This window comes from Mauremys mutica, chromosome 17, assembly GCF_020497125.1.
Source record: "Mauremys mutica isolate MM-2020 ecotype Southern chromosome 17, ASM2049712v1, whole genome shotgun sequence".
NCBI classification, from domain to species: domain Eukaryota; kingdom Metazoa; phylum Chordata; order Testudines; family Geoemydidae; genus Mauremys; species Mauremys mutica.
The window spans coordinates 19,887,242-19,914,661 of NC_059088.1; the positions used below are offsets into that span (position 1 = coordinate 19,887,242).

General features: G+C 62.4%; 2 protein-coding genes across 3 annotated transcripts; one reads left to right on the forward strand and one right to left on the reverse strand.

The window, feature by feature from the left end:
* The first annotated feature begins 1,448 nt into the window (after window positions 1-1,448).
* LOC123351795 (palmitoyltransferase ZDHHC3-like) lies at window positions 1,449-10,642 on the forward strand. 2 transcript variants are annotated; one of them, XM_044991431.1, is made up of 9 exons: window positions 1,449-1,730; window positions 3,296-3,384; window positions 5,542-5,615; window positions 6,930-7,042; window positions 7,922-7,983; window positions 9,017-9,137; window positions 9,618-9,690; window positions 9,997-10,126; window positions 10,451-10,642. In XM_044991431.1, the coding sequence occupies exons 1-9, from the start codon at window positions 1,594-1,596 to the stop codon at window positions 10,540-10,542; spliced, it is 891 nt and encodes a 296-aa protein (XP_044847366.1). In that variant the 5' UTR covers window positions 1,449-1,593; the 3' UTR covers window positions 10,543-10,642. The 2 variants fall into 2 exon arrangements, with proteins under 2 accessions (XP_044847366.1, XP_044847367.1); XM_044991432.1 differs by having other exon boundaries at window positions 1,667-1,726.
* A 5,832-nt stretch (window positions 10,643-16,474) lies between these two features.
* ADAMTS4 (ADAM metallopeptidase with thrombospondin type 1 motif 4) lies at window positions 16,475-24,664 on the reverse strand. The gene is made up of 9 exons (XM_044991748.1): window positions 23,390-24,664; window positions 21,570-21,893; window positions 21,072-21,204; window positions 20,534-20,704; window positions 19,671-19,957; window positions 19,161-19,347; window positions 18,512-18,687; window positions 18,216-18,391; window positions 16,475-17,753 (listed from the first exon to the last, which is right to left on the reverse strand). The coding sequence occupies exons 1-9, from the start codon at window positions 24,008-24,010 to the stop codon at window positions 17,324-17,326; spliced, it is 2,505 nt and encodes an 834-aa protein (XP_044847683.1). The 5' UTR covers window positions 24,011-24,664; the 3' UTR covers window positions 16,475-17,323.
* Between the last annotated feature and the right edge of the window lie 2,756 nt (window positions 24,665-27,420).

Consider the following 27,420-nt stretch of genomic DNA (forward strand, 5'->3'; position numbering starts at 1 on the left):
CCTCCCCTCTGGCCAGCCCTGGAGCTTGCAGCAGCCCCCTCCCCTTGCCGGGCTACTCAAAAAGCGGCAGCAGGACGACTCCCAAGCTCAGCTGAGCTGCCCAGCTGGTGCCGGCGGCGGCTGGCCACACTGCAGCTGGGGAGAAGCGGGGGAAGGGCCGGGGGAGCCTCAGCCTCCCCAGCTGGGAATCCTGGGAGCAACAGGATGGTCTGGCCCACAGACTGGATTGACAGCCACCCCTGGCCCTTTAACAACCGGTTCTCCACGGAGGTCTAATTTTAGCAACCAGTTCTTGGGAACCTGTGGGAACCGGCTCCAGCTCACCACTGCTGCTACCTCGATATAACGTGACCTGATATAACACGAATTCAGAGATGACGCGGTAAAGCAGTGCTCCGGGGGCGGGAGGGGCTGTGCACTCAGGTGGATCAAAGCAAGTTCGATATAACGCGGTTTCACCTATAACGCGGTAAGATTTTTTGGCTCCCAAGGACAGTGTTATATCGAGGTAGAGGTGTAGGCAACCAGTGGGAATTTTGGCAACCAGTGGGAATTTCAAAAGCATCTAGGTGCTTTCAACCTTTAAAAATCAGGCCTGTGGTGAATACCTTACTTGGAAACCAAATTCTACACACAAGTGGAGACATATGAAAAAGAACAAGGGTATTGGACAGAGAGGCAAAACAATGGTTGACAAAGACAATTCCCATTGCCGGATCAAAGGAAACTGAAGACGTTCTGACACCAAACCAGAAATTACTCTACTAGCAAGTACTACTATTTTTAATGATAATTTGCTATTAAAGATATCAATTAAATAGGCCAATGACATCCAGCCACGTCCTGTTAACGAAGGTAAATGATGTAGTGCTCAGAGCCATCAAAACAACATTCTCTGCAGTAAATAATGCAAAGGAGTGAAACTCCGTCTGCGGCGCAGTTACTGCCTGGCACCGAGCACACCACCTAGGGCCAAGCGGCGAAGGGCTGCAGGCTGGGCGCAGACACAGGCACCCAGAGGGGATTCGAAGCGCTGGCCGGGGGCTGCGGACAGTGTTTCACTGCATCCAGCCTCCTCTGGCAGCTCAACGCAGGGCATCAGGGCGAGGGAGGAACCGCCGGGCCTGGGCACTGCGATGCCGGGGGGGGGGGGTTCACCGCCCCCCTCCCAGGGAGGCGGGGGCTGCGCTGCGCCGTCCTGGGGGGGCGCCTCTCCCCTCTCTTTTTGCAGCCACTGCAGGTGGCTCCCCCCGCCTGGGGTAACTGTCACCCCATCTCCCCCTCCCCCCTCCGCAGGCCCCCACCCCCCAGGGCTCCCATCCCCGGACCCCCGGCTCTCGGACGGGGCGCCCCGCCCCCGCTCGCTCGCCCCCAGGCGGGGATCCAATTTCTACGTCTCCATGGAAACGGTACACAGGCAGCACCTCCTCTTCCGCGTCCCTGCCCCGCCCCCATGACGTCTGTGAAGGCCTTGGCTGCGATTGGGCGAGAGGAGGGCGGGGGCGGCGCCTGGCCGTGCCCCGCCCCCAGCCCCAGCTGGCGGAGCCGCGGCTGCTGCTGCCCGGCCGCTGTGTCCGGGCCCCGGCGGCGGCCATGGGGGCGGCGGGGCCGGGCCGCTGCGGGCGGGACCCGTGCGGGGCGCTCTGCCTGGTGCTCACCTACCTGAGCGTGGGCTACGCCGACTACGTCATCCTCACCCACATCCTGCTGCAGCCGGGCTTCCGGGGCAGGTAGCGGGGGCCGGGCCGGGGCGGGGCAGGCAGCGCGGGGGGCGGAGCCCAGTAGTTGGGGGCGGGATCAGAGTGGGGGAGGGGCAAGTGTTGGGGTGGGGCAGGATGGCAGTAGGGGGTTGGGGTGCCCCTCTGGAACGTACCCCCCTTCCTATGGCTCTGGGGGTGGCCTGCTCTGGGGTGCTGGGTCCCTGGGATGCCCCCTGCCAAGGGTCACTAGGCCCCCCTCCCAGATATGGGGGGCTCCCCGGGTCCCCTGCACCTGGCCGCACTTCTCCCAGGCAGGGCGAGGGACAGAGGCGCTGCCAGAGCCAATCCCAGTTCTGTGGGCTGGTGTCTAATGGATGAGGCGCGTCCCTGGGTCACAGATGGGGACTGAAGCTGAGAGATGGAAGTGACTCCCCCAAGGTCAGGTGGGACGTCTGGCAGAGCCAGGGCTTGAATCCAGCTCCTCTGAGCACCAGCCCCAGCCCCCGTCCCTGGATCAGCATCGTTCTGCATTCATTTGTCTGGCTAATGCTGTCCCTGCCATGTGTGTTTTCCCTCCATTGCCCCTGCAGGGGCCAGAACCACTACAGGCCAGGTGCCCCAGCCTGGAACTACCAGCTCCCTTCCTTCCCTCTTCAGACCTCCCCAAACTGGGTCGGCAACATGCAGCTGTCACTTCCGTGCCACTGAGGGTGCAGGAGCTTCCCCAGCCCTCACTCAGCTGTGTCTCAGGTGTTGCTGGCCTCCAAGGGTTTAGGCATGTCACGGAAGAGCTTGCAGCCACCTTTGACTTTCCAGCAGCAGGGCCTGGGGTTGAGCTCTAGTGCAGGCTGGGAAGGGTGGGGGGTGTCTCCCATGCAGGCCATGTGGGCTAGATGCGCAGTCAGGGATTCACAAGACAACAAGGGAGGAATCTCTAGCTGCTCAGAACATGGTTCCCCTTCTAGTGTCTGTTCCCCCTGCCTGGTAACTTGGCCTGGGGCATGCGGTGCCGATTACAGCTCTAAGGCTGGGCTTAGCGCACATGTAATGTGATCCCCTGCTGCTGTCGGGGCCCGGCTGGAAGAGTTCCCTAGTGACTGGAATGGACAGGCCTGGGAGGTGCCAGCTGACCCATTTCTGCTGGGTTGTCTCCAGTTCTCAGGGAGCTGGGAGGAGGCTTTGCCTGTGCCAGCCCCCACCCCCCCGTGATTGCACAGGCTGATAAATCTGCCATTTTGGTTCCTCCATCTCTGCCAGTCCCCACCCCCACCCACCCGGGGTTTACACCCTTCTGTAGACTCTTCTCATGCCTCCAGCCCGTTCCCCAGACTCCTCTCTGCACGGAGCTCTTCTGCTCTGCCCTCGTGTGCAGATTTGGGAGCGCTTTCTGGATAACCTCGATTCGTTTCTGTGTAGATTTTGCCTTTTTAACTTACTGCCACGGCAGCCAGAATAAAGGCCTCGCACACTGGCGTTGTGTGACCGCAGAAACCGATGTTCGTAACGGAGTCTAAAATAGCCCTGCAGCCCTTGGGGAACCTGCAGCTGGGCTCGGTGTCTGACAGGTTTGGTTCTCCTTGTTCCCTTTACGCCAGCCTCTGGTGTCCCTTCCATGCCGTGATGTTTAACCTCATTGTCCTTCTGTTGCTGGCCTGTCACACACGAGCAGTCTTTGCTGATCCAGGTAAGCACCCACCCTCAGCTGTTCCTCTGCACACGCTGGGGAGGCATCGGTGGCCTAGTGGCTCAGACAGAGAGCCGGGAAGTGAGAACTGAGGTCTCCCTGCTCCTGATGCTGACTTGCCGCACAGTCCCTGCCCCAGGCTGCGCCTCTCTCCAGAGGGTGGGAATGGAAATGATCCTGCCCCTGTTTGTAAAGGGCTCTGGGCTCTCTGTCTGAAACACTCGATGAGACGGTCCTGCCCCTTCCTGCAGGGCCGTCTCTGTCTTCTCTCACTAGACCCGCATGTGTCCTGTGAGTCTAGCCGGGCTGGGCTGGCTTAGCGGTGGCAGAGATGCATGATGATGACAGGCGGCCCCCGGTCCCCACTTGCATGGATAGTAGTGGGAAGTGGGTAGGGGATGGTGCAGTTGGGATTATGTTCACTTACCTGTGTGCACTCGGGATGTCAGAGGGCTGCTTGATTCACTGTCTCTCTGAGACCCCGTAGGATCCAGATGGCAAGCAGCAGGTGGAAAGAACCAAGGTCCAGCAGAGGAGGGGACTAGGGGCCAGGACTCCTGGGTTCTGTCCCTGGCCGTAGGAGGGGAGTCGGGTGTCATGGATGTACAGGGGGCTCAATGCCGTAGTCTTTCCATTGTCTCCCTTGGGAGCGTTCCTGTTATTGGCTAGGCCCTGGGTTTAGCTTTATTCAAGGATGAGTAACGTGGCCCTTGACTCCAAGCCTGGGCCTCTGGGCTACAGCCCCCCTGTTTCTTACAGCGGCTTCCCAGCGAGTCCCGATGAGTTCAGACTCCTATTAGTGCCTTTCGCCCTTCAGGGGTGACGCAACCAACAGGTGCCTTCAGTGACGCAGGACAGCCTGGTCATCGCAAGCGGCAGGTGTCACCACCTGGAGTACAGGATGGGAAAGCCAAGCTTCCGTCAAAGTCCATCTCAGCAGTCATCTGCCCCTTTCCTGGAGCCTCCGGGTTTCCATCTCTGTGTCTCGGTCGCTCTCTGGCCCTGTGTGTCTGTGTCCCTGTGCATGAGCCCAGTCTTTTGGCATCTCCTGTGTCTGTCCCCATTGCAGCCCCACTGTGCTCACAGGTTCCACTGCCTCAGATCTCGGGTGGTAACCGTTACTGGCCAGTCCCCGAGGCACCCGTTTTTTCTGCAAGGCCCTCCCTGTGCATTGGGAACATCCACACCAACCCAGACCAGCCCCTTGCCTGTGTGACATCCAGACAGCCTCTCTTATTCCTCTGTCCCAGGGGAGAAATTAACCCCTTCAGCCCCAGTGGGGAGCCATACAAAATAAGCAGGGAAACTGAGTCATGCAGCTTGGTCATAAACGTACAACAAACATTCTCCTGTTTTACACCTCTGCTTTAGTTTTTGGAGTGGGAGCCTGGCAGACTCCAGGTTTCTGCTTCTGGCTCGCTGTGACCTGACACAGGTCTTGCCCTCTGTGCGGTCTGGGAGGCTAGGCTGGCATGACAGATGCATACGGGAGATTTGGTGCTTTTGCAGTGACCCCAGGCCTCTTGTCACAGGTGGAATCATGTGAACTTGTCAGTGCCATCCGGTAGCGAGTGGCATCTTGCACGGCTTTGGGGTGGTCTGGGGTAGCGTGGTGTGTCCCTGGCATGCGAGTCTGGAGCTAGACTCCCCGACTCAGCCCCCTCTTTGACAGGGAACCCTGGAGCCAGGTGACTAACGTGAGGTCGGACGTGGGGTTTGCTCTGGGACTATCTCCCGTGGCGAGGTGACGTGCAGCCATCCCTGGGGAGGGGGAGCTGGAATTCACCCACCTGCTGCTTGGCGTCCTGGTCCCTTCAAAGGCTCTGGAAATGGGGAGTGAACAGAGTGTCTTAGAGACCCTACGCGCCTCGCCTGGCATCAGCCAGCTCTGGGCACATGCAGTAAGGGAAGAGCTGCGGCTGCTGGGCGCTTTCCCTCTCACATCCCTATGTGCAATTCAACGCCTGTGACAAGGCTGCTCCCCCTTGTTCCCATCTCTCCAGCTTCCCCGCAGCCCAGGCAATTGCTGAGCTCGCTCCAGGGTGACCCGGAGACTCGAGAGCCATGCGTGCAGGGTGCGACGTGGTGCTGTGGCCCATCTGTGCCCTGCTCGCTGCTGGAGCCTCCTCATTGTCTCCCGTTCTGGTTCCTTCCCAGGCATGGTCCCGCTGCCCGATACCGCCATCGACTTCTCTGACCTGCGCAGCAACACGCCCCACAAGAGCGAGCGGGTGAGTGGTCATGGAGCTCGGTGCACTAGCGCAGGAGGGGGCAGGTCTAGCCGCTGCCCAGAATAGTGAATCCAGCAGCTTAGGTGCGTGGATCAGCGTAGTAGCATTGGGATGGGATTAAAGTGGCACGGCTTCTGGTCCTCACACAGCTGGCGTAACCTGCTGTCCAGCTGGTGCGAGGGGCTCCGGGAGAGACGCCATCTGGGACAGGCTGTGCGGCTGGGTTGGCTCAGGGAATTGTGGGTGGAGGGTTACTCTGGGCTCTGGAGACAAGTGCGAGGGGAGACAGCCTGTTGGCCTGTGCTGCAACGGCAGTTCTGCTCTCAAATGACCCCGTCTCTCCCTGTGGCTGGAGACAGTCTGAGCCTGGGGTAGCAGGAGACTCACCCTACGTGTTCAGCTGCCCCTAAGCACCTCGGCAGCTGATCACCACCCCCAGGCAAGGCGAAGATGCTGAGCTGGCATGTGGCCAGGTTACAGCCTAGGAACGGCAGAATCCTGGCCTGACTGCCCAGCCCCCCAGCCCCGTGTGCTGGGCTGGCAGCCAAGCCCCCCTTCCCATGCAATGGCTGAGCCACAAGGGTTGCTCTCTGCTGGCTTAGCCAGCGCAGGAGTCAGTCCCAAACCTTCCAGCAGACCCAGCGTTCCCTTTGCAGCGGCGCCGGCTCTGGCTGGCTGTGGAGAACCCCCCAGGCTGATGCAGCTGTTCTGGGGAGTGGAGCTTCGTGTCTCGTTGGGGGAGATGGCAGGGGAGCGTGCAGGGAGCATCTCAGGGGCTTCTCCTACGTTCCTTTCCAGGCTGCATGGCCCTGGTGCTGTATATCCTCTGTTACCCTGCCCAGAGGCGCCCCCTAGTGGCACAAACCCTGGGGTATTTCCAGCCTATATGGACCTGCGTGGGGAGGGAGCCAGACTCCATCTTTTGCTTTTATATGCAAACTCCAAGGGCTTCAGAAAGTGCTGGGGCTGTCTAGGCTCCCTCCCCTCCCCAGCTCCGCCTGTCACTGTCTGTCCCATGTAGGGTGACCAGATGTCCTGATTTTATAGGGACAGTCCCGATTTTTGGGTCTTTTTCTTATAGAGGCTCCTATTACCCCCCACCCCCGTCCCGATTTTTCACACTTGCTGTCTGGTCACCCTAGTCCCATGGCTCTTGCTGCTCCAGTGCTGGGTTTCCTAGATGCTCTGATACCGCTCGCTGCTGGCCCACCTGTCCTCCCAGCCCCCTGAATTACCTCTGCCAGTGCCTGCTCCGGCGGGTCTCCAGGATCCCAGGGAGGGCTGCAGCTAAGAGTTCTCTTCTCTGCTCCCCAGAGCAATGAGGACTGGACGGTGTGTAACCGCTGTGAGACGTACCGCCCGCCGAGGGCGCACCACTGCCGCATCTGCCACCGCTGCGTCCGCCGCATGGATCACCACTGCCCCTGGTGAGGCGCCCGCGCTGGGGGCCTGGTAACAGCCCCGGCTCGTGAGAGCTGCAGGGAAGAGATGGGGGCATGTGCGGAGACCCTGGCTCCCCCTGTGGGCCCTGCCATGGCTGTTGGGCTTGTCACTGCAGAGTCAACCTGCTGCGACCGCGGTCTGTGCAGTGCAGCCCCCTTCACCCTGGGTGTGCGCAGACACCCCCCGGTGCATGTCCCGTGTGGGCCAGGCACACGCAGTGCCCTGCACTGCTGGAGCTGCAGGACCTCCTTCCTCCCTCTTCCCTGCCCCCCGGGTGAGGTGTCCCCTGTGCTGGGGGCGTGCGCAGGCCCTCGCAGATGGAAGCAGAGCTCTGGGATCTCTCCAGGGACGCGCTGTTCTGGAGGGGTCTGCAAATCTCAGTTCTGTCCCCAGTGCTGTGGCACCTGCCAGAGTCCTCTGGCCACATCAGCTGAGCTGGGGAGGGCTGGGCGCCACCTCGAGGCACTGGGGACGTGATGGGGGAGGCAGTGCCTCCGGGTAGCACTAGGGGGTGCTGTGTTGCTGCTGGAGGAGCGCTCGGGCTTGTTCCAAATCCCTGAGTGCCCTTTGGGAGAAGGGTGTTAACCCCAGGGTCCCGGTTCAGCTCAGTGGGTGTCCCTGAACTTCCGGCGGGTGTGGGATTCTCCATTGCCTGCCCTGAGCTGCCGTCTCCCCAGAAAGGGCTGCCTGTCCCTGGCAGGTGGAACCGACCCTCCAACGGGGCTTCGCTTTGCTGTCCTTGGGTGCAGGTGCTGGGGAGGGTGAGGGACGGGGCACCTGGTGTCTGACGCCAGCCATTGCTGGTGGTGTCGAGTCGCTCTGCTGACCCCGACCAGACCTGTACTCTCTCTGTCTCTCTATAGGATCAACAACTGCGTTGGCGAGTTAAACCAGAAATACTTCATCCAGTTCCTCTTCTACACTGGTACATGGCTGCCGAGTGGGGGGGAGCTGCCCATAGGGAGCTCTGATGTGGGCGTGGTGATGCAGCAGTAGGTGGCGCTGCAGCTCACAGCACCAGCATAGAGCTGTGCCCTCCCCGGCTGTGGGGCCCTGTCTGCTGCTGTCCTGCCAGCCCCCTGCCATTCTGCTGTCCCTCACTAGGGGGAGCTCTGGTCCCACAGCCCTGCATGCAGGAAGCTGGCCAGCCGGAGGGGGTGTCTCCCTGGCGCCTCCTAGAGCCCTTCCGCAGCAATGGCCAAGGGAAGCCTGGGCAGGAGGACCCAGGAAGCCCAGCTACATGCACCAGCTACCTGCATAGCCCCTTCTCCACTCCCTGCCTGCCAGTCCTGCCCCCCTCTGCTCTGCTCTGCTTCCTATGGGACCCCCAACCCCTGCCCCCTCTGCGCTGCTCCCTACATGACCCCCAACCCTGCCCCCCTCTGCTCCGCTCCCTGTGTGACCCCCAGCCCCATAGCCACCGCCTGCCTCCTCTCTGCTCTGCTCCCTGTGGGACCCCCCAGCCCCATAGCCACTGCCTGCCTCCTCTCTGCTCTGCTCCCTGCCTGCCAGCCCCTGGCCACCTCTGCTCTGCTCCCTGTGGGACCCCCCTGCCCCATAGCTACCACCTGCCCTGCTCCCCCTTGACGTCTCCATGTGTAGAAGCTGAAAGGACCCTGGGAGAGAGGGGGCCAGGATTGGGAAGGGTGGTGGTGGGGAACTTGGCTGTCCCACCCAGGGGTGAGCGTGAGGGTAGGGTGGTCTGTAGTGAAGCAGTTAATGGTGGGCGGCTAGGCCCTGGGCAGCCCTCGCAGGGCAGGTCGGGTGACATCAAACGGCATTAACTAGGGCTGGGACTCCAGAACTTGTCTCTGCAGCAGCTGCACCTGCCCTTTCCCCGGGGCTGCCTCCTGGCCAGGCTCTCTGGCCTTAGCCCGGGTGGGGGATTCTGAGCCCGGCCCAAGCCCAGGGCCAGGGTGCTCGTCTCTGGCCTGCGCTGACCTGTGGCTCTGTCTCAGGGCTGGCTAGTCTCTATGCCATGGGGCTGGTGTTAACCACATGGCTGTGGCCGGTCGACAGGAGCTTCCCCGGGAAGATGGAAGGTGTGGCCGGAGGCGTCTCTAACAACCACGTCCAGATGTAAGTGTGCAGGGGTCACAGCCAGATTCCCCCCCTCCCTGGCTGCTGGGTGCAGGCAGATCCCAGCAAGGGGAGGAGAGGTCCTAGAGGCAGGACACCTGGGTTCCATTTCAGCCCTGCTCCCTGTGGGTGACACTGAGCTCCTGCCCCATAGAGCTGTGGGGGAGGGAGTGGCTCTGAGTCCCTCCATGAGGTGCTAGAGGAGCAGGGTGTTGTACCAAGCCCGTAGCCAGCTGGAGGTTCAGGCTGTCACTGCTGCGTGCCAGGGCCCTCTGGGACTCTGCAGCTGCAGGGTGTCTCTATCTCCTGCCCCCAGAGCCTCTTTCCCAATGTGGAGGTCAACTCTCCAGTGGGTGTCATCAGTACAGGGCCTATGACACACTGGTGGGTGGTTCTAGGCCAGAATCCTCAGTAGCAAGGCCTGAGCCTGCCCTTTGGAACTCCTGAGCAAGCTGAACCTGACCACTCCCTTCCCCCCAGGGCTCACTGCATCGTCCTGCTGGTGGAGTCCATCCTCTTCGGGGTCTTCGTCACCGTCATCTTCTATGACCAGGTTAGTCTTCAAGGGACACCACACCAGGCGGCTTCACGCCTCGTCCCCCACAGCACCCCCTGCTGGGAGGGGCCAGGACTGGAGTAGCTGGGAGCTCCCCCCACAGCCAGTGTCCCTGCCCCACTCCCTACAGCGTCCTCTGCTGGGAGAGGCCAGGGCTGGAGTAGCCGGGAGCTCCCCCCAGCCAGCGCCCCTGCCCTCCCTCCCACAGCGCCCCCTGTTGAATGAGGAGTGTAGCTGTAAATCCATGCGCCTCTCTCCCTGGGAGGGCTGGGCAGTGCGTCAGGCTCCCCTCTTGTTTCTCAGGTGGTCTCTATCATCACGGACGAGACGCCGATCGAGCAGCTGCGGAACCGGCTGCTGAAGGAGGCGCGCCGGGAGGTGGCACACACCCGGAAGCCGAAGATCGCGCTGCTGCGGGAGGTGTTTGGACGGGGTACGTGACCGGGGCAGGTGGAGAGTGGGCTGGGGCCCCTCTGGGGGGGCAGTTACTGGGCTGCCCTGAGGGCTCGTATTTCCTGGGGAATTTAGACTGGTGTGAGCCAAGGTGTGACCATAACCTAGATCCCAGGCTGATCCCCCACCAGGACAGTTGTACCTGAGTGAGCGCCCCCCAGGGGTGACACCGGGGTAACTACACCCGAACAGCCTGTGTGGGCCAGGGCAGGGCCCGGGGCTGAGCCTGGTGAGGCCAGGGCCCGAGGCTGTGTCCCTGCCCACACTGACCTCCCCTCTCCTACTCTCTCCTCTTCTCTTCCAGGCTTTGTGATGTGCTGGTTTTTCCCATGTAACTGCAGCCCCCCATCAGGCGGGGCCCCTGCCTACAGCTACCTGCCCAACTACGATGTGTGACCTCCGTGGCACCTCTGCAGACGCTGCCTCTCCCGCCTCGGGGAGGGGACTTGTGCTGCCAGTGGCTTTGCAGAACTTGCCACCAAACGGCTCATTTGGGCCTGCCGTGCCCGGCCCTGCGACTCCTCCTGGGACATGGTGCTCCTGCGAAGCGGAGATCCTGAGCTGTGGATGGGCACGCTCCAGCCCCCTGCGCCAGACTCCCTGCAGCGCCTGGCTGCCCAGTGGGGCCCGGCGCCCGGGGCATGGGGAGCGGTCGCTTAGGCAGGGTGGGCCCCGTGCATGACCCTTCTCCTGGATCAGTGTTAGTGCGAGGGGGGCTGCCCCCCCGAGGCTGCAGTCTGACATCCCCCTCTTGCCACAACTGCATCTGGATCCTAGCCCCCTCCCTGGAGCTGGGCACCCTGCCCCCGGCTGCCAGCACCTCGCTGCCCGGGGATGGAGCCGGTTGTTCTCTGCTCCTGGCCAGGGGGGGATGGCACCACTTGTACATAGCCCTGTGTGGCATTACCAGTGCGTTCAGCTCTGGGCGCCTGCTCTCTGTGTGTGTCTGTCTGTCTGCGATAGCTGAACTCGCTTGTGCCCAGGCAAATCGGAGCTCCTGTTCTTGGCCCTGGCAGCAGCCTCTGCTGACTCGGAGCCCCTCCACGCCGTCCCCAGGGGGATGGCCTGCTCCATATCGCAGGGGTGGGGGAGAGGGTGCTGGCACCCCTCGCTGGTGGTCCCCTCCAGCCCAGCAGGCAGTGTTACTATTTATTAGGTGTATTACGGTAGCACCTGGGAGCCCCAATCCCGGATGGGACCCCTGGTGCCAGGGGCTGTACAAACACAGAACATAAAGATGGTCTCTGCCCCAAGGAGCTCGCAGTCTGATGCAGACAGATGGAGGAGGCAGCAGCTAGAGCACTGGACTGGGGGAGCTTGGGTAGGTCACTTCCCCCTTTGGTGCCTCAGTTTCCTCATCTGTAAAATGGGCATAGTGATAGCACCTCCCATTGTAAAGCACGTGGAGATCTGCTGATGAGAATTGCTAGACAAAAGCTAGGTGGTGTGATGAGGACTGAGGCAGGGCAACGGGATCTGCGGTGCTCTTCGCACACCAGCAGCATAACCCAAGTGTTTTCTGCAGGCATCACCCCAAAGAGGGTTTGAAGGAGGATGAAGAGGGTGTGGATGTGTATGGGGAGCTCCTCCTCCTCCTCCCCCCAAGCAGGAGGGGCAGCCTGGGGGATGCACCAAGGGGCTTGCTTGAAAATGGAGCAAGCGGGCGCTGGAGGCTGGCAGCATGGGCTGATGAGAGGCGGGAGTGACTCCACATCTCCATAGCGTATGGGAGACGCCAGGTGGGTGGGGAAAGGCTGGGAAGGGAAGACGACGAAGGGGGTGCCAGGGAAGGTGCCCAGCGCAGGGACGTGACTCCTCTCGAGGGAGCTGGCATTGCCGTTCCCCAGAGGATGTTTGTGCTGCAGTGGCTGGGCCTGGCCCCCTCCCCTGGGGCTGCCAAGGGCAAGCGAGAGCGGGGTTCTTGGCTGCGGGATGCCATGGACCAAGTCAGGAGCCAGCCACACGCCCAGAGGAGCTATGCTGTGCAGCAGGGCCCTGGAGCCACCTCTCGTCTCCCTGGCTGGCAGAACGGTTCCTGGCTGGCTGTGCTGGTCGTTGCTGACTGCGCGCTGCCCTGTGTGTCTGCCTCGGTGTCCTGTGTGCGAGGCCCCCAGCACGGCTACTGCGTCCCAAGGGCCTGGCCTCCTCTCTTCCTGGGGGTCTCTTTGGCCCTGGTGTGTGGCATACAGGGGTGCCAGGGAGTGGGTGCCCTGCTGCCCTGGCAATTGCTGGGGGCTGCTGCTGCTGCCCCCGAGTGGCGGCTCTGCCCATGGCCCTGTGGGTGGTGAGGCTTTTCCAGGGGCTGCTCGTCTGCCCTGCAGCTCCGGTTTCCACTCCAGGCTCCCCTGCCCAGTGGCACAGGCCGGGCCAGGGCAGGGAGCTAGGGCCCTGCCGAGGGAAGGAAGATCCCTGGCAAGATGTGGGCAAGCCAGACTGGCTCTCAGGGCAGGGCCTGTGGTGAAGCCTTGCCCAGCTCCTGGCTGCTCCCCCAGGCTGGCCTGGCTTTCTCCAGAGCCCACCTCTTGGTGGGGTGCTGGTGACTCTCCTTGGGCCCTGAGTGCCGGGAGCTCTGGGCTGGGTGCACTTGGGCACCATTGTCGGGGGCTTAGTGTGCGGCAATCTGCGCGGGTGTAACCAGCCAAGCCCGTGCTCCCCACAGGGCGGGGATGGGGAGCCAGGGCCCTGCAGCGGGGGTGGTTGGTGGTGTAGCCTCACTCCTGGCTGACCTACCAGCCCCCTTGCTCCCTCAGCCCGGTGCATGTTAGCAGGACACTGCCGGGTTCTGACAGCCCTTTGGCCTGACTCCTGCAAGCTGTGAATAAACCCTGCCTGGGAACTGCTCAGTATGGCTGTGACTCTGCCTTGTGTAGTGACTGGGAATGGGCTGCCCGCGTGCTCGGTGCTGTACATCCCTGGAACTCGACCCTGCCCCCTGGTGCCTCGCCCTGCCTGGGCTGTCTGTGTGCTCGGTGCTGTATGTCCCTGAACTTGGCTCCCTGCAAGCCCAGCAGCTCCCATGTCAGCCCCAGCTCGGTGCAGCCAGCAGGAACCAGCACCACATGTGCCCAGCAATGCAGGAAACTGCCCACGCCTGCTTCCCCCTCCCCGGGGAGGGCAGTGCCCAGCCTCAGCAGGAGGAACCACTCCTGTTCTGCCCACTGGCCCCGGGCTCCCTCCAGTGCCCAGTGCTGGGTCTCGTCCTGGCCACGAATGTGAGAGCTGCCCTGTGGGCCTGATCCTGCTGGGCCAGCCCCTGCGCGTCAGTGTGTGCCCTTGGCACTGGGCGTGGGGGGGCGCTAGACATGCCCTCCTCTCCCGCAGCTTTCCCCTGAGTGCCCACAAGCTGGTCATAAGGAGGATGCGGGGTGGGGGCAGAGCAGCTGTGGAGGGGTCCTGGCAGGGGAGGGGAGCCCGGACCCCAGCCGTGGGCTAGTAGATCTCGTCCCATCCCCAGGGCTCTTGCTTGGCCTGCAGCCCCAGGGCCGGGCCGCACACACACGAGCTGCTCTTTGCCGAGGCCTGGCACGTGCTGGGTTTGCATGTCCAGCTATTGCAGGGCCTAGCCCTGGCAGGGCGGCTTTGGGCTGGGGCTGCATGGTACCAGTGTGGGAGCCTGTAGGGCACAGCCTGGCTGCACAATGGAACATCGACCCTGCCAGGGCCTGGTGCAGGGGGAGCCTGGTGCCCGGTGGGGCAGGACATGAGTGCCCAAGGGCGCTGGGCGTGATGGAGCTGGCCACCTGGGCAAGGCCAGTTCAGCCTGGGTCGTGCCCTGTGCAGTCAGCACAGCTGTGCTGCGGAGAAGGGGGGATTCGATTCCCAGCTGCCCTCGGGCCCATGGAGGGAGCAGTAATGGGAGCCGCGTGGGCCTGGCAGCTGGCGCAGAGCGAGCCCCTCAGGCATGGGGAGGGGCTGGCATCGCTCCCACTGTCATTGAAGGCTGGCGTCAAAGCGGGTCTGGCAGGGAGAGCCGTGGTGGGGAAGCTCCCACAGCTTCTGCCCCCACCGCCACGCAGCCCCGTGGGCCAGACTCCCGGCAGCAGCCAGAGACTCTGTCCCCGTCCGGCGCCCTCCCTTCCCCCGGATGCAGCGCGGCAGGGCTGGGCCGAAGCAGGGACCCCTCGGCGCGTGCACAGCCATGGGAGAACATAAGAACATAAGAAAGGCCGTACCGGGTCAGACCAAAGGTCCATCTAGCCCAGTATCTGTCTACCGACAGTGGCCAATGCCAGGTGCCCCTGAGGGAGTGAACCTAACAGGCAATGATCAAGTGATCTCTCTCCTGCCATCCATCTCCATCCTCTGACGAACAGAGGCTAGGGACACCATTCTTACCCATCCTGGCTAATAGCCATTTATGGACTTAGCCACCATGAATTTATCCAGTCCCCTTTTAAACATTGTTATAGTCCTAGCCTTCACAACCTCCTCAGGTAAGGAGTTCCACAAGTTGACTGTGCGCTGCGTGAAGAAGAACTTCCTTTTATTTGTTTTAAACCTGCTGCCTATTAATTTCATTTGGTGACCCCTAGTTCTTGTATTATGGGAATAAGTAAATAACTTTTCCTTATCCACTTTCTCAACATCACTCATGATTTTATATACCTCTATCATGTCCCCCCCTTAGTCTTCTCTTTTCCAAACTGAAGAGTCCTAGCCTCTTTAATCTTTCCTCATATGGGACCCTCTCTAAACCCCTAATCATTTTAGTTGCTCTTTTCTGAACCTTTTCTAGTGCTAGAATATCTTTTTTGAGGTGAGGAGACCACATCTGTACACAGTATTCGAGATGTGGGCGTACCATGGATTTATATAAGGGCAATAATATATTCTCAGTCTTATTCTCTATCCCCTTTTTAATGATTCCTAACATCCTGTTTGCTTTTTTGACCGCTTCTGCACACTGCGTGGACATCTTCAGAGAACTATCCACGATAACTCCAAGATCTTTTTCCTGACTCGTTGTAGCTAAATTAGCCCCCATCATGTTGTATGTATAGTTGGGGTTATTTTTTCCAATGTGCATTACTTTACATTTATCCACATTAAATTTCATTTGCCATTTTGTTGCCCAATCACTTAGTTTTGTGAGATCTTTTTGAAGTTCTTCACAATCTGCTTTGGTCTTAACTATCTTGAGTAGTTTAGTATCATCTGCAAACTTTGCCACCTCACTGTTTACCCCTTTCTCCAGATCATTTATGAATAAATTGAATAGGATTGGAGGGAGATGCTGGGCAGAGTGAGGGGCTGCACCGGTCCCGGAGTTGGGCGGGAGCAGGAGGATTGACGCACCGGGCAGGGCAGGAGGTACCCGCTATAGTGCCTGGGGCACAAGCAGGCACTGCCAGGGCAGCAACGTGCAGCCGGCCCTGTGCATTATGGGGCCTGGGTCCCGCTCCTGGAGCAGTGATGGGGTGAGGGGCTCGATCCCAGGGAGGGTGGCTGGGTAAGGACATGGCTGGAGGGGGCGGTTTGTCAGCCCCAGCAGAGCCCGGACCCCCTGCACGGGGCGTTAGCTGAGCTGGATCTGTGAGCCGAGCTCTCCAGGGGCAGTAGCTGCTCAGCTGCATGCTGGATCCCTGGGGAAAACGGCCCCCGGAGGCCCCCCTCTGCCCCTGGGCACTGGAGCCCTCCTGGCCGGGGTGGAGGGAGGCTCTGCCAGCTTGACTGGCTGCGGGAAGCTGAGGCAGAGCCAGCGGCCGACACCCAGGCCCAGGGTGGGCAGCCCCTGGCCACAGCAAACCGGCTGAGCGGGGTCTGATCTGCTCCGTCCCCCACTGGGCCTCCAGCGCTGGGCACCTCACTGGGACAGGAGCCCAGGGAGTGTGTATGTGTGTGTGTGTCCGTCCCCCTCCTGCCCAACCTGGCGCTGCCCTGGGCACTTCACTGCCCCACCACAGCCTGTCCTTGGGCAGGAGCGCTGACCTCCCAGGGGGCCAGGAGCAGCCGCAGCCTCCTCAGCAGGGCTCAGCGCTTGCCCCTCAGATGCTGGGCCGCTGGCAGGAGCCAATGACAGGCCAGGCCAGTGGGTATCGCCGCCGGGCTCCCTGCCCCATGCTGGGCCTTCTCCAGCCACATCACCCTCCTGGGCTCTGGGGATAGGTGCCTGCTGCAAAGGGGCTGGCCTGACTCTGGACAGCACTGAGGATGGGGGCGCGCCAGCCTCTCCCAGCAGGGCTGTTGGAGAGGTGGGGCAGGGGCACGGGCTGTGGGAGGTCCCAGCTCCGGTCCTGCTCCAGGGTGCTGGGCGCTATTGCTGCCGAGCGCGGCGTGACAGGGTGGCGCGTGGCTCCCGCGGGCCCAATAACCAGGCGCCACTCGAGCGTGGTTTATAAATAATTCGGCAGGTTTTTATTACAAAAAAATAATGACAATAATTAATAGAAAAATGCAACTGGTGCAAACCGCCAGCAGCCGTGCCAGCAGGGACTTGCCCGGGCAGCGGCCCTTTGCTTTAAATAGACCTTAAATTATTACCCGCAGTCCCGCCTTGGCTTCGTGGGCAGCCGCTGACCAAACGGGCCGGGGGAGGCTGGCTCTCTGCTCCTGGGCACTGCCATGATGCCAGCGCAGCACCAAGACCAGACAGTGCTGGGATCACATGCAGCAAGGAAGGCCCTAACTCAGCCCTCATATTCCTCTCTGCAGCGAAGGGGGCTGCATCCTGCCTGCCCCTGGGACCAGGCAGTCCTCTGATGCCCAACGCGCCAATGAACCCTGTGAGACCCAGCTCTAGTGGGGATTGCGGGGGGACTGAGGTAGAAGCGGATTCAAAATGTGCTTCGTGGCTCGCGCCTGGCGGCACGTGGGATGAGTTTGCCGAGGCTCAGCCAGGCCGAAGGAAGGTGCTGAGTGATGTACCATGGACAGTGCCCATGGCCCCAGCCACGAATAAATACCCGAATAAATAGAGACCCGGCACACGCAAGTGTCCCCGCCAAACAGGTCCCTTCAGGAACGCCACAGCGGCTCGCGGTGCAGATTCCCCTTCAAATGGCTGGACACAGAGCTCTGTTCCACGGAGCCCTGGCCTGCCAGGGGAGAGCCCCCGGGGGTAGCCTGAGCTGGGGGCTCCAGCATCTGATTCTGTCTTTGGGACGGGCTCCAGCCCATTGGTCCCTGGTACCAGGGGAAGTTGCACCGGGCGCTGCCACTCCAGCCTTGTGCTAAATGGCTAATGCCGGGGGGGTTCCTTGCGGCCACGCCGGTTCCTCAGGATCTCCAGGATCTGGGCCTTCTGCTTCAGCCACTGCTCTGTCGTCTGCTTCTGCGGCGTGGGCTTGAAGAAGGTGTATTTGAGCCGGGGGGCTTTTTGGTTGCTCACCACCAGCGCCTGCAGGGTGAGCGGCTCGTGGAGTGGCCCGCGGCCCGTGATGATCTCCGTGGCTTTGGTGGCCCCGCTGTAGCGCAGTGTCACGCTGCCCGCCAGGCTGACGTCCAGCTCCGAGGGCACCAGGACGTAGTTCCCGTTCAGGGCGTAGGTGCCGTCCTGCCTCCGCAGCGCCAGGTAAATGCCATCGCTGGCCGTGGCGGAGCTGCTGCTCTGGCGGATCAGGATGTGGGTGGCCCCAGCTGGGATGGTGACCACGTCATTGTAACCGTAGCTGAAAGGCAGAGAGAGACAGGCATCAGGACGCTGGAGGGAAAGCAGAGGGAGGGACCTGGGGGCTGGCCCCGAGCAGAGCCCTGGAGATGTGGGCTCCGGCACCTGCTCCAGCACTAGGAGAGTTTGGCATAGCTCCCCCTCATGCCTGTGTCTCAAACCGCCCAGCCGTGTGCACCCCCCACTGCTCCAGGAGGGGAGAGGACTGGGAGGCTGCAGGCGGGGATTGAGGAGCCCAGAGCTGGGGGGGCTGAGGAGCCCAGAGCTGGGGGTGAGGAACCTGTCCCTGCTAGGGCTTGGCAGTTCTCGCTATTAGCGCCTCGTTACCATAATCTGGTAACGAGCTGGGCGTGGGGGCCCTGGAGCTGCTGCTGTGACGCTCACCCCCTGCCTGCTGTGTGCACACTGCCCCATGCCCAGGCCCTGCCCCCGGGCCAGCCTGCGAGGTGGGGTGGGGACTCACCGGGGCTTGGTGAAGGAACCGTAGGTCTTGGAGCAGCGGGACCCATCTCCCCCGCACACCATGCACTTGTCAAACTTCTTCTTGGAGCCGATGACGCGGTCGCAGCCGGCGTGGACGCAGCGCCCCTGCACGCAGACCGAGGTGCTGTCGGGGGAGCAGGGCGTCCCATCCGCCACCTGGAGACGGGCACAGAGTCAGTGAGGCCTGGGCCACTCCTCTCCTGCCACAGTTCGGCTCTACAAGCCGCCCTCCCCCAGAGGTGGCTGCATTGCAGGGTCTGGGGAGCCCTCACTCACCCTCGGTTCCAGCACGTAGTAGTAGCCCAGGGCCCGCGACTGGCACGTCAGCTTGCACTGGTCCTTCTCGGCCACGCCGCTGTAGCGGGGCACCCAGTCCATGGGCGCGGGGAAGCCCTTGAACAGGTCTGAGCGGTGGTTGTAGACGGCGCATTGCTGCTCCCGGAAGGTGAGGGCTGGAACGAGACATGGGGGGCGGGCGCTGGGTCAGTGTGGGGCCGTGCTGGGCCCTGGCGAGTGACCCCCACCTGCCACCACAGCCTCCCCCCTCCCTGTGCTGGCTTCTGGGCGACGCTCTCAGGGCCTTCCACAGACTGCCCTGCCTGACCCTTTCCCTGCCCCAGGCCTGCCCCACGCCCCCGTGTCCAGCTGGGACTCTTCCCAAGGGGTTCCCCCTTTGTCACCCCCGCAGCAGCTGCAGCTCTGGCTCAGGAAGGGGTATTAGAGCCAGTGCACAGCCAGGGGGTGCAGGGGCCTCTCTCTCAGCTCCCGGGGTGGTGCTGGTTGGACCCAGCCTGCCCTCAAGGAGGGTCTGTGCTCGCAGCAGGAGGGACGCTGCTCTAGCTGGCCAGTGGCTCCTGGGTCCTTGGTGGGGGGGGGAATGCTGTCCCCCCGGTGACGTGCTTGCCCCACTGCTGCCCTCACTCACCCGTGCCGTCCGGGCACTCCTGGGTGCTGCAGGAGCGGTACTGGGTGCGCTTGCCCTCGCAGTATTTGCCGCCGTTGCGTGGGACGGGCTTGTTGCACTCGCGGGTGGAGAACTGCACGCCCCCGCCGCAGCTCCGCGAGCACTCGCCCCACGGGCCCCAGGGCCCCCAACCGCCGGGGGTGGGAGTCTGCGGGGAGAGACAGAGCAGGGTTAGAAACGGGGCCGGGGAGTCAGAGCCACATGGCCACCAGGGGGCGCCCTGGGCCCAGGCACCCAGCGCCTTTCCGCAGCTGGGAAGCATGGGGAGGGGGTCTCCAGCCCTTCCAGTCCCCAGCCACCCCTCCCCACCACCTGCCCTACTCCCTCCACACTCTGCCAGTCCCTGAGCCCCGCCCCCACCCCTCTCCTGGCTCCCCTGTGCCCTGTTCCGCCCCCGCAGAGGAAGGCAAGTGCTTTGCCGCCTGCCCTGCCTTGCAGGTGCCCAGAGCCCGCGGGTAGCAGGACACTCACGTTGAAGGCCTTCATCTCCGCTCTGCTGATGCAGCGCCCATTCATGCAGGCCTTGCCCTGTCCGCAGGCGGTGCCGTCTGCCCAGGGGAAGTGCTTGGTCTGGCACATGAAGTGCCCGTTGATCTTGCCCGTGCACCACAGGGAGGAGCAGGGCGGGTGCAGGTTGGGGCAGTGGCGGGAGTCCGGCCCAAAGGTCAGCTGACACTGCCGGTCGGCGTCATAGTTGCTGCCTGGGAAGGGGGCCGGCAGGCGCAGGGGCTCACGGGGCTTGTCCAGGAGGCAGTGACCTGTGGGGAGGGAGCGGGTTGGCACGTGAGAGGCCTGGGCATCACAGAAACAGACAGGCTGGGGCAGAGCTGGCTCGGGGTGTGTGGTGTTGGGGCCCCCCACCCACTTGGCAAGGGGGCAGCTGGGACAGGAACACTACGTGGGGCGGGGGGATCATCTCCAGACCAGCAAGGGCAGCAGAATCTGCCTGGGCAGAGATGTCCCCTCCTTGGGCCAGGGCAGGGACCCTGGTACCCCAGGGGCTGGCTCAGCTCCAGCCTGACTGGCAGGGGCTGGCCGAGGGCTGCTGGGCCCGGGGTGATGGGGGTGGGTCTCAGCCCTGGCCCTAATGCACAGCTGTTTGCCCCACAAACCATGATCCCTGCTGGCATGGGCCGGCCAAGGGTCTGCCAGGTGAGGGGGGCTGAACTGTAGACCCATGGGGGAGTGCAGGGCTGGGACAGCAGGGGGCTGCAGGTCAGGATTCAGGGGCATTGGCAGAGCTGCTTTGGAGAAACTTGCCAGGTCCTTGCCCACCCTGTGCCTGGCTCTGGCCAGCCGTGTCATGGCTCCGGGCTCCCAGGACGGGTCCTTACCATGGCCGTTGTCCAAGAAATCAGTGATGAAGCGGGCGCTGCAGGGTGACCACAGCTGGTCAGGGTCCACGTAGGACATCACTGGAGCCATCATGTGCCGGGTGCCGCTGGTGCGGGAGTTCAGGTCCTCACAGGCCTTGGCGTTGTCATGGAGCATGTTGAACACGTGGCCTGGGAGGGGGGAGATGAGGCGGAGTCAGTGTGTGGCATAGGGACTCGGTCTGTGGGGGCTGCCACGGGGAGGACATGAAAGGGGGGCCCTGGGTTGGGGAGGGGCACGGGCAGCGGGGGCTCTGCAGGGGGAATCAAGCAGCTGAGCCTGGTGATACTGGGACTCCGATCCCACGTGCTGTGCAGAGGACAGGGAGATGGAGCCGGGAGATCTGTGTGCAGTGGGGAGAGATGGGGTGGGAGTGGAGATGGAGCAGCTGACCCTGGCCATGCTGGACTCTGATTCTGTGCCTGGCAGGTCTCTGGGCTCTTGCTGCCTCGTGATGCCCAGCCCTGCCCTGCCCTGCCCCCGGCCGGCAGCACTTACCGAGTTCATGGGCCGCGGTGAAGGCCGACTGCAGCCCGTCATCCTCCACGATGGAGCAGCTGCGGGTGGGGTCGCAGACGGTGCCCACGTCTGCCATGCCCAGCGTGTCGCAGGTGGAGATGCCGCACAGGTTCTGCGGGAGAAAGAAGACGCTGGGGCATGTGGGGTGCTGGGACGGGGGGCCTGCTGTGCGGTCCCAGCCCCTGGGCCTGAGCACACTGCTCTCTCACGCCAGTGGGGCCTGCCCCACCTCCCCCAGCTGTGAGCCAATTTGGGGTACTCAGGGCTAGTGCTGGATTGGCCAAGCGGCCCCTCCATGGGCCCCCTTCCCCAACAGGGGCCTGTCCCCCATATAAGCCTCTCATTGCTGGCACTGGCCATTGCTGATGTGATTTGGGTCCCCCAGAGCCCCCATGGCTGGGAGAGGCGCTGCACTGGGGGGGCTGCACTGGGGAGAGGCTGTCCTGGGGGGGGGAGCTGTCCCAGGGGGCACCATACCTGCCGGGTAAAGAAGATGGCCGTGTCGAAATGCTCCGAATCTGCGTCGTCCGGCTTGTTGAGCCCCTTTTGCCACTGGCAGAAGTTGCGCAGCATCTGGGCGGCGTTGGCCGTGACCTGCAGCCCGTCCTCACCAGGCCCCAGCACCACCAGCCGCGTCACCACCAGCGTCACCGGGTTCTGCAGGCTTGGGTGGCGGAAGAACTTGGCGGCAGCGGCCATGATGGTCAGCAGGTAGCGTTTGAGCCCGGCGCCGTGGAACTGGGCCATGTGCTCGTCCGCCACCACCAGCGTCTCCACGTAGCGCGGCACCGAGGCGAACCGCTGTGGGGAGGGAGATGGTCAGGGATGGGGTGGGGGCACCCAGGCAGCCTGCCTCGTGGCATATGCAGGTCCTTGGCCTTTGCCCAGGGCTGTTCCCAGGATCCAGGCTCTGCCCCAGGGCTGGACCTGGTTCATTCTGTGACAGGTGCTGTGTGAGGGGCTGGGGGGGGCTAGGCTCAGTCAGTGCCTCAGCCTGGGGGGCAGGGTGGGCTCAGAGTGTGCTCAGCCCCATTTTATAAAGGGAGAAACTGAGGCACGGAACAGAAAAGGGTCATAATGTCTGGGAATAGCACCCAATCCCCCCACCTTCCCCCTGCTCTAACCACTAGACCCCACTTCTCTCCCAGAGCTGGGAACAGCCCAGGCATCCTGACTCCAGCCCCTGCTCCACCCAGGCTCCTCAGTCAGCCCCAAGCAGAGACTAAACGTGAACTCTGAGCTCTGGCCCAGGGGGCCTCTGCAGTTTTCAGCTCCTCTAGCGCCAGGTGATGGGCCAGGGGCAGCTGGGAGCCTGTGCCAACCTGCCTGCCCCCGGGGCAGCTCCAGCAGTGGGGGTGGGGGTGGGGAACTGCTGTTTCCATGGCAGCGAGCCACCCTCCCAGCTGGGTTGGGAGGCAAATGGCCAAGGTAGAAACAAAGAAAGAGGGTTGGAGGGGAGGTGGCTGGCTCAGGGAGGGGACAGGGCTTCCCACAACAGCCTGGCCCTGCTACAGGGATGGCAAATAGCCGGGATCCCCCTTCCTTCCCTCTAGGGACAGGAAACTAGCCGGGAATCTTACAGGTGCCAACCCTCCAGAATTGTCCTGGAGTCTCCAGGAATTAAAGATTAATCATTCATTTGAGATGATGTCATGTGATGAAACCTCCAGGAATATGTTCAACCAAAGCTGGCAGCCCTAGCCAGGATCCTCCTGCCAGCCTGGGACGGGAAACTAGCTGGGATCCCCCACCCCCGGGAAGGGACGGGAAGCTAGCTGGGATCCCCCACCCCCGGGAAGGAATGGGATGGGAAGCTAGCCAGGATCCCCCCTCTCCACCAGGCAGAAACGGGAAGCTAGCCGGGATCTCCCCCACCCCCAGACAAGGACAGGAAATTGGCCAGGATCCCCCCCTGCCGAGAAGTTAGCCAGGATCCGCCCCCCCCCCCCCAGGCAAGGACGGGAAGCTAGCCGGGATCCCCCCCTGCCGAGAACTTAGCCGGGATCCCCCCCACCCCCCAGGCAAGTACAGGAAGCTAGCCGGGATCCCCCCCCCCACGCCGAGAAGTTAGCCAAGATTCCCCTCCCACCCCCCAGGCAAGGCCGAGAAGCTAGCTGGGATTGCCACATTCCAGGATTCCCCCTGCAGAAGGAACAGAACTAGGTCACCAGGCCAAAAGCAACAGGCACGGGAGGAACCCTCGTCTGGGGCGCACGGCCAGGGGAGGCGGGCCAGCCCTGCCCGCCAGTGAGGACCCTGCCCCGCCCCTGGTGGATGATGCCAGCAGCTGCCCCTACCTTTGCTCTCCTCGAGGATGCTGCTGCGGCGCGGGGCTCCCTTCCGCTGGCTGGAGCCGTGCCCAGAGCCTGGGCGCCCACACTACACATGGTGCCATTGGCTTTCTCAGGTATCTTCTTCCTGAGCACGTGGGCACCGGCTCCATCTGCGGCATTTGGCGCCCCCCCGTCCAGGGGCTGCACGTGGTACTCCGCGCCGTGGTACTGCAGCACCCCCAGCAGCGACACCCCGTCATAGTTCACCGCCGCAACGGAGTCCGGGTCGGAGTTCACTGTGCCGGTGTAGTAGCTCCCCGGCTCGGTTGACCCGTCGACCGCGGCTGGCTGCCCGCTCCTGCCCAGGTACTGCACGGTCAGCCCCTCCGCCAGGAAGCTGGGGTCCCTCTCCAGGTCCAGGACCAGGTCTTCCCCCAAGGCGCGGATGCGGTAGAGAAGCCGCTGGCTGGGGCTGCCACCCAGCCCCTCCCCAGACACGCCCGCCTTGGCTTTGCCCGCCAGGCGCTCCGGAAACACGATTTCCTCCCTGTAGCCACCTGCACCGGCTCGCTCCCCCGACGCCAGCATGAGGTGGCAGCAGGCAGCGACGAGGAGCGCCAGCGTCGCACAGAGCGGGCTTCCCATGGGGGCACAAGGGAAGATGGGGAACAAAATACGATCCCAAAAGCTCTGTGATGTTACACTGCCGTGGGGAGGCCCTGGGCCTTTCCCTTAACTAGCAACAGCAGCTGTAATTAATGACAAGGACCCGGGGCTCGGGCTCTGGATCGCTGCTCCGTCAACCACTCAGCAGCACCTGGCCCAGGGCAGCGCCTAACAGCAGCTCCTAGACGAGCCAGCCATTGGCAAGCAACTGTGCGCTCGGGGAGGTTCGCGGCAGACGCTGACCCGGAGCCAGAGGAGGCGCGCACGGCCTGGCTGGCTCTTCAAATAGTTTATAAAACGTCTTCTCGGCTCTTTTGTTTCAAGTCCCAGAGCTTCCCCGGAATATTCCTTCGGCAAACTGCAGGGCGGGCCGGATCCTGGGTGACTTCACAGAGTCCCAGCAGGACGGGGCTGACTCTAGTTTTCAAATCTTGGGTGAGAAAAAAAAATAGAGAGGGGTTTTTCTTCTCCTTGTTGCAAAGAAATAGCCGGAAAAGTGCCCACCGGGAAGAGGTCAAGTTATTCCCTCTAGAAACTGGCTCCCAGTTCACAGCCCTCTCTGCCAATCCCTGCAAGCTTGAGATTAGACTTTCTTTCTTTCTCTCTCTTGTTCTCTCTCTCTCTCTCTCTGCTGAGTTTCTCTGGCTGCTCATCCGCGCGCTAGCTCCTTTTAACAGCTGTCTCCCGAGAGCGGCTCAGCCCCCATTGGCTGTCACATCCCATGAAGTTGAGTACACGTTTTTGCAATCTCTTCTGTTGCTTGACGCAATTGCCCCTGTCAGAGCTTTAGTCCTTTTATTTTTGTTGTTGTTTTTTTTTTAAATTAAAAATAAAGGAAATTGGGAGGGGGGGTTGGAGGTGGGAACAGAAACAGCTGGCGGCCGGCCCAGTCTTCCGGCATGAAGTTGGCACTTTGCCCCGTTTGGCGAGTTTTTTCTACAGTTTGTAGCTTTGTTTGAGGAGCATTTCTCCTCTTTGTCTCTCTCGCCCCCTCCATGAGAAGAGAGGCTGGATACCGCGGTGATGGGTGCCCTGCCCAGGACACGCAGCCAGTTGGCTCCAGATTCCGCGGGCTCGGATCCTCCTAGAGACAAATCCACGTGGCCCTGCCAGCCCCAGACGTTCAGAAATCATGAGTCAGGCCACAGAAAATCATGACACCGCAAAAAATAATATCCTGACTGTTGGGTCCTTTCCTCTGCCTCCTGCTTCATGCCCATGGGCCTCTCTGCAGTCAGAAGGGCTGGAAAGTGACTCTTACTTTAATCCCAAACCACGTGACTCCTGGAGCTGGGGCTTTAAGAAAAACACCAAGTATCGCCAGAGTCCTGCTGAGACCAGGAGCGTTGGTGGCCCCAATTTCCTGCGCTCCCAGCATTCCTGTTGACTCCACTGCGTCAGGACAGGGAGTAGCCTCTGGGAGAGCCAAACTCCCTGTCTGACCTGGGCCAGTCCCTGCCCCCTTCTGCCACAGCTTCCTCCTCTGTACAGGCCAGCACCTGGCATGGAGCAGGGCTTTTCCTCCAGAGATCTCAAAGCCCTTCCTGAAGGTGGGGCAGTGTCACCACCCTCATTGGAGACGTGGGGAGACCGAGGCATGGAGAGGGGCAGTGACCTACACAAGGGCACAGAGGAACTCGGTGCCAGGGCTTGGAATATAACCCAGGAGTCCTGGTTCCCAGGCCGGGCCTCCATCCCAGCAGCTGGGGGCTGAATTCATGCGTGCGTGCAGAGCTCTGAGCTGGAGCTGGGCACAGCAGAGCGGTGTGAGTGGGAGGCTGGCTGTGCTAGGAATACAGGAAGGGGCCATCAGAGCTGGCTTGGGCAGGGGCAGATCTGGCGCCTGCTTTTTGCCATCGCTGCCTCATGGGAGACCAACATGTATAGAGGGAATTTGGGGCAAAGCCCCATGGAATCAGGCTGGGTGAGGACAGGCCCTCTGAGGGCAGTGAGAACAGGCGAGGGGAGAGGGCTGCCAGCCCCCTGAGGGAGATGGCCTGGCAGCCTGGGCTCCCCCGAGAGCAGGGGTTCCCCCGTTCCGTCCCCCCAAGCCTGTCCCAGACACTCCACATGCGCTCAGATCCTTGGGGGCTGAAGCTGGCACATCTGTGACCTCTTCCATCCCAGGGGGCTGCAGTGGGGCCGGACACCCCTCTGCCAAAGCCTGGCAGGTCAGAGAGGGGCCCGTCCCCCGGGGGCACCGTGCCCAGGGGGAGTCTGGGCCAGCCGAGCTCAGCCCGGGCTGGGGGCGAATCCCCTCCGTGACAGAGGAGATTTGGGCTGGCGCAGGCCTTGGCAGCTGGACCCTGCAATTACAGCCCAGAAGCCTCTCCCTGCTGGCCTCCCTTCCTTGCCCCCTCTCTTTCCCCCTTTACCCCCGTCCCGCGCCAAGGCTCTGGGGCCGTGCGGCTGTGGCCGAGGGCGGGGGCTGCTGGCGCCGAGCTGCAAACGCAGGCCGAGCCGCGCGGTGTCTTGCTTGGCCTTTTGCAGCCTTTGCTTTTTCATAGGCGCCCCCCCTCCCCCCCAACTTCTTCCTCCCTCCTGCTCTTGGCTTTTCATTTTCCCTTTGATCTTCCCCGGCAGCCCCACCATCGAGAGCCTTCGTTCTTCCTTCGTTCCCTTGCCCCCCCTTCCCCTCCCCCTCCCCCTCACATCTGCTTTCCCTGCACCGCGGCGCTACACAGTCTGAAGCTCGCCTCCTCCAGCCCTCTCCTCCCCCGGCCCGGCGGCGCACTCAGCCCAGAAGACAAAAGGCAGACACGGCTCCAGCCCGCGTCCCTCCCAGCCACGCTGCGCCAGCGCCTCCCAGCTGCTCTGGCCAGCGCGTTAGCCGCGTGCCCTACCCTTGCATTTCTAGGAAAGGCCGGTCGCGCCCGCTCGGATCCTCTGGCCCACGCATGCCCCTCCCTGAGGTGCCTCAGTTTCCCACCTTGCAGGTTGAAATTCCAGTGGACAAATGTCCCTTTAACTCACCTCTCCCCTCCACTGCACCCCACAGGTTGTTGTCTGAGCTCAGGGGCACCCCAGCCTTCAGGGGTGCATTCAAGTGGGTTGGATACCTCCACCGCCGTTTTTCCCCACTGCCTCCCCTGCTGCCACATCCCCAGTCTGGGTCCCCCAGTCACACGGCCACCACCACCTCGCCCAGCTAGCAGCAACCACAGCTCTCGGGTTGGCTGGGTAGAGGCCGCCCCTCACGCTGCCCTGGGCCAGGCTGCCCTGTCCTGAGGCTCCACTGCCAGCCTGGTGCTTAGTGATTGCTCTGGGTAGTGCTGGGGAACCTCACTGCCGGCTGGTGTCTTTTCTGTTTCGTCTTTCCCGTCCCCACCCAGCATCCCCGTAACCAGGCTGCGTCTACACTTAAACCACTGTATCTCTGCAGCCGCACC

Bases quoted from the DNA above. Each gene is read 5' to 3' on its own strand.
- LOC123351795 (XM_044991431.1), top strand. From the start codon at position 1,594: ATGGGGGCGGCGGGGCCGGGCCGCTGCGGGCGGGACCCGTGCGGGGCG. The intron at 7,984-9,016 runs GTACATGGCTGC...GCTCTGTCTCAG, and splicing joins CCAGTTCCTCTTCTACACTG to GGCTGGCTAGTCTCTATGCC. The intron at 9,138-9,617 runs GTAAGTGTGCAG...CCTTCCCCCCAG, and splicing joins TCTAACAACCACGTCCAGAT to GGCTCACTGCATCGTCCTGC.
- ADAMTS4 (XM_044991748.1), bottom strand. From the start codon at position 24,010: ATGGGAAGCCCGCTCTGTGCGACGCTGGCGCTCCTCGTCGCTGCCTGC. The intron at 19,958-20,533 runs GTAAGGACCCGT...CCCTCCCCACAG, and splicing joins TTTCTTGGACAACGGCCATG to GTCACTGCCTCCTGGACAAG. The intron at 17,754-18,215 runs GTGAGTCCCCAC...TCTGCCTTTCAG, and splicing joins GGTTCCTTCACCAAGCCCCG to CTACGGTTACAATGACGTGG.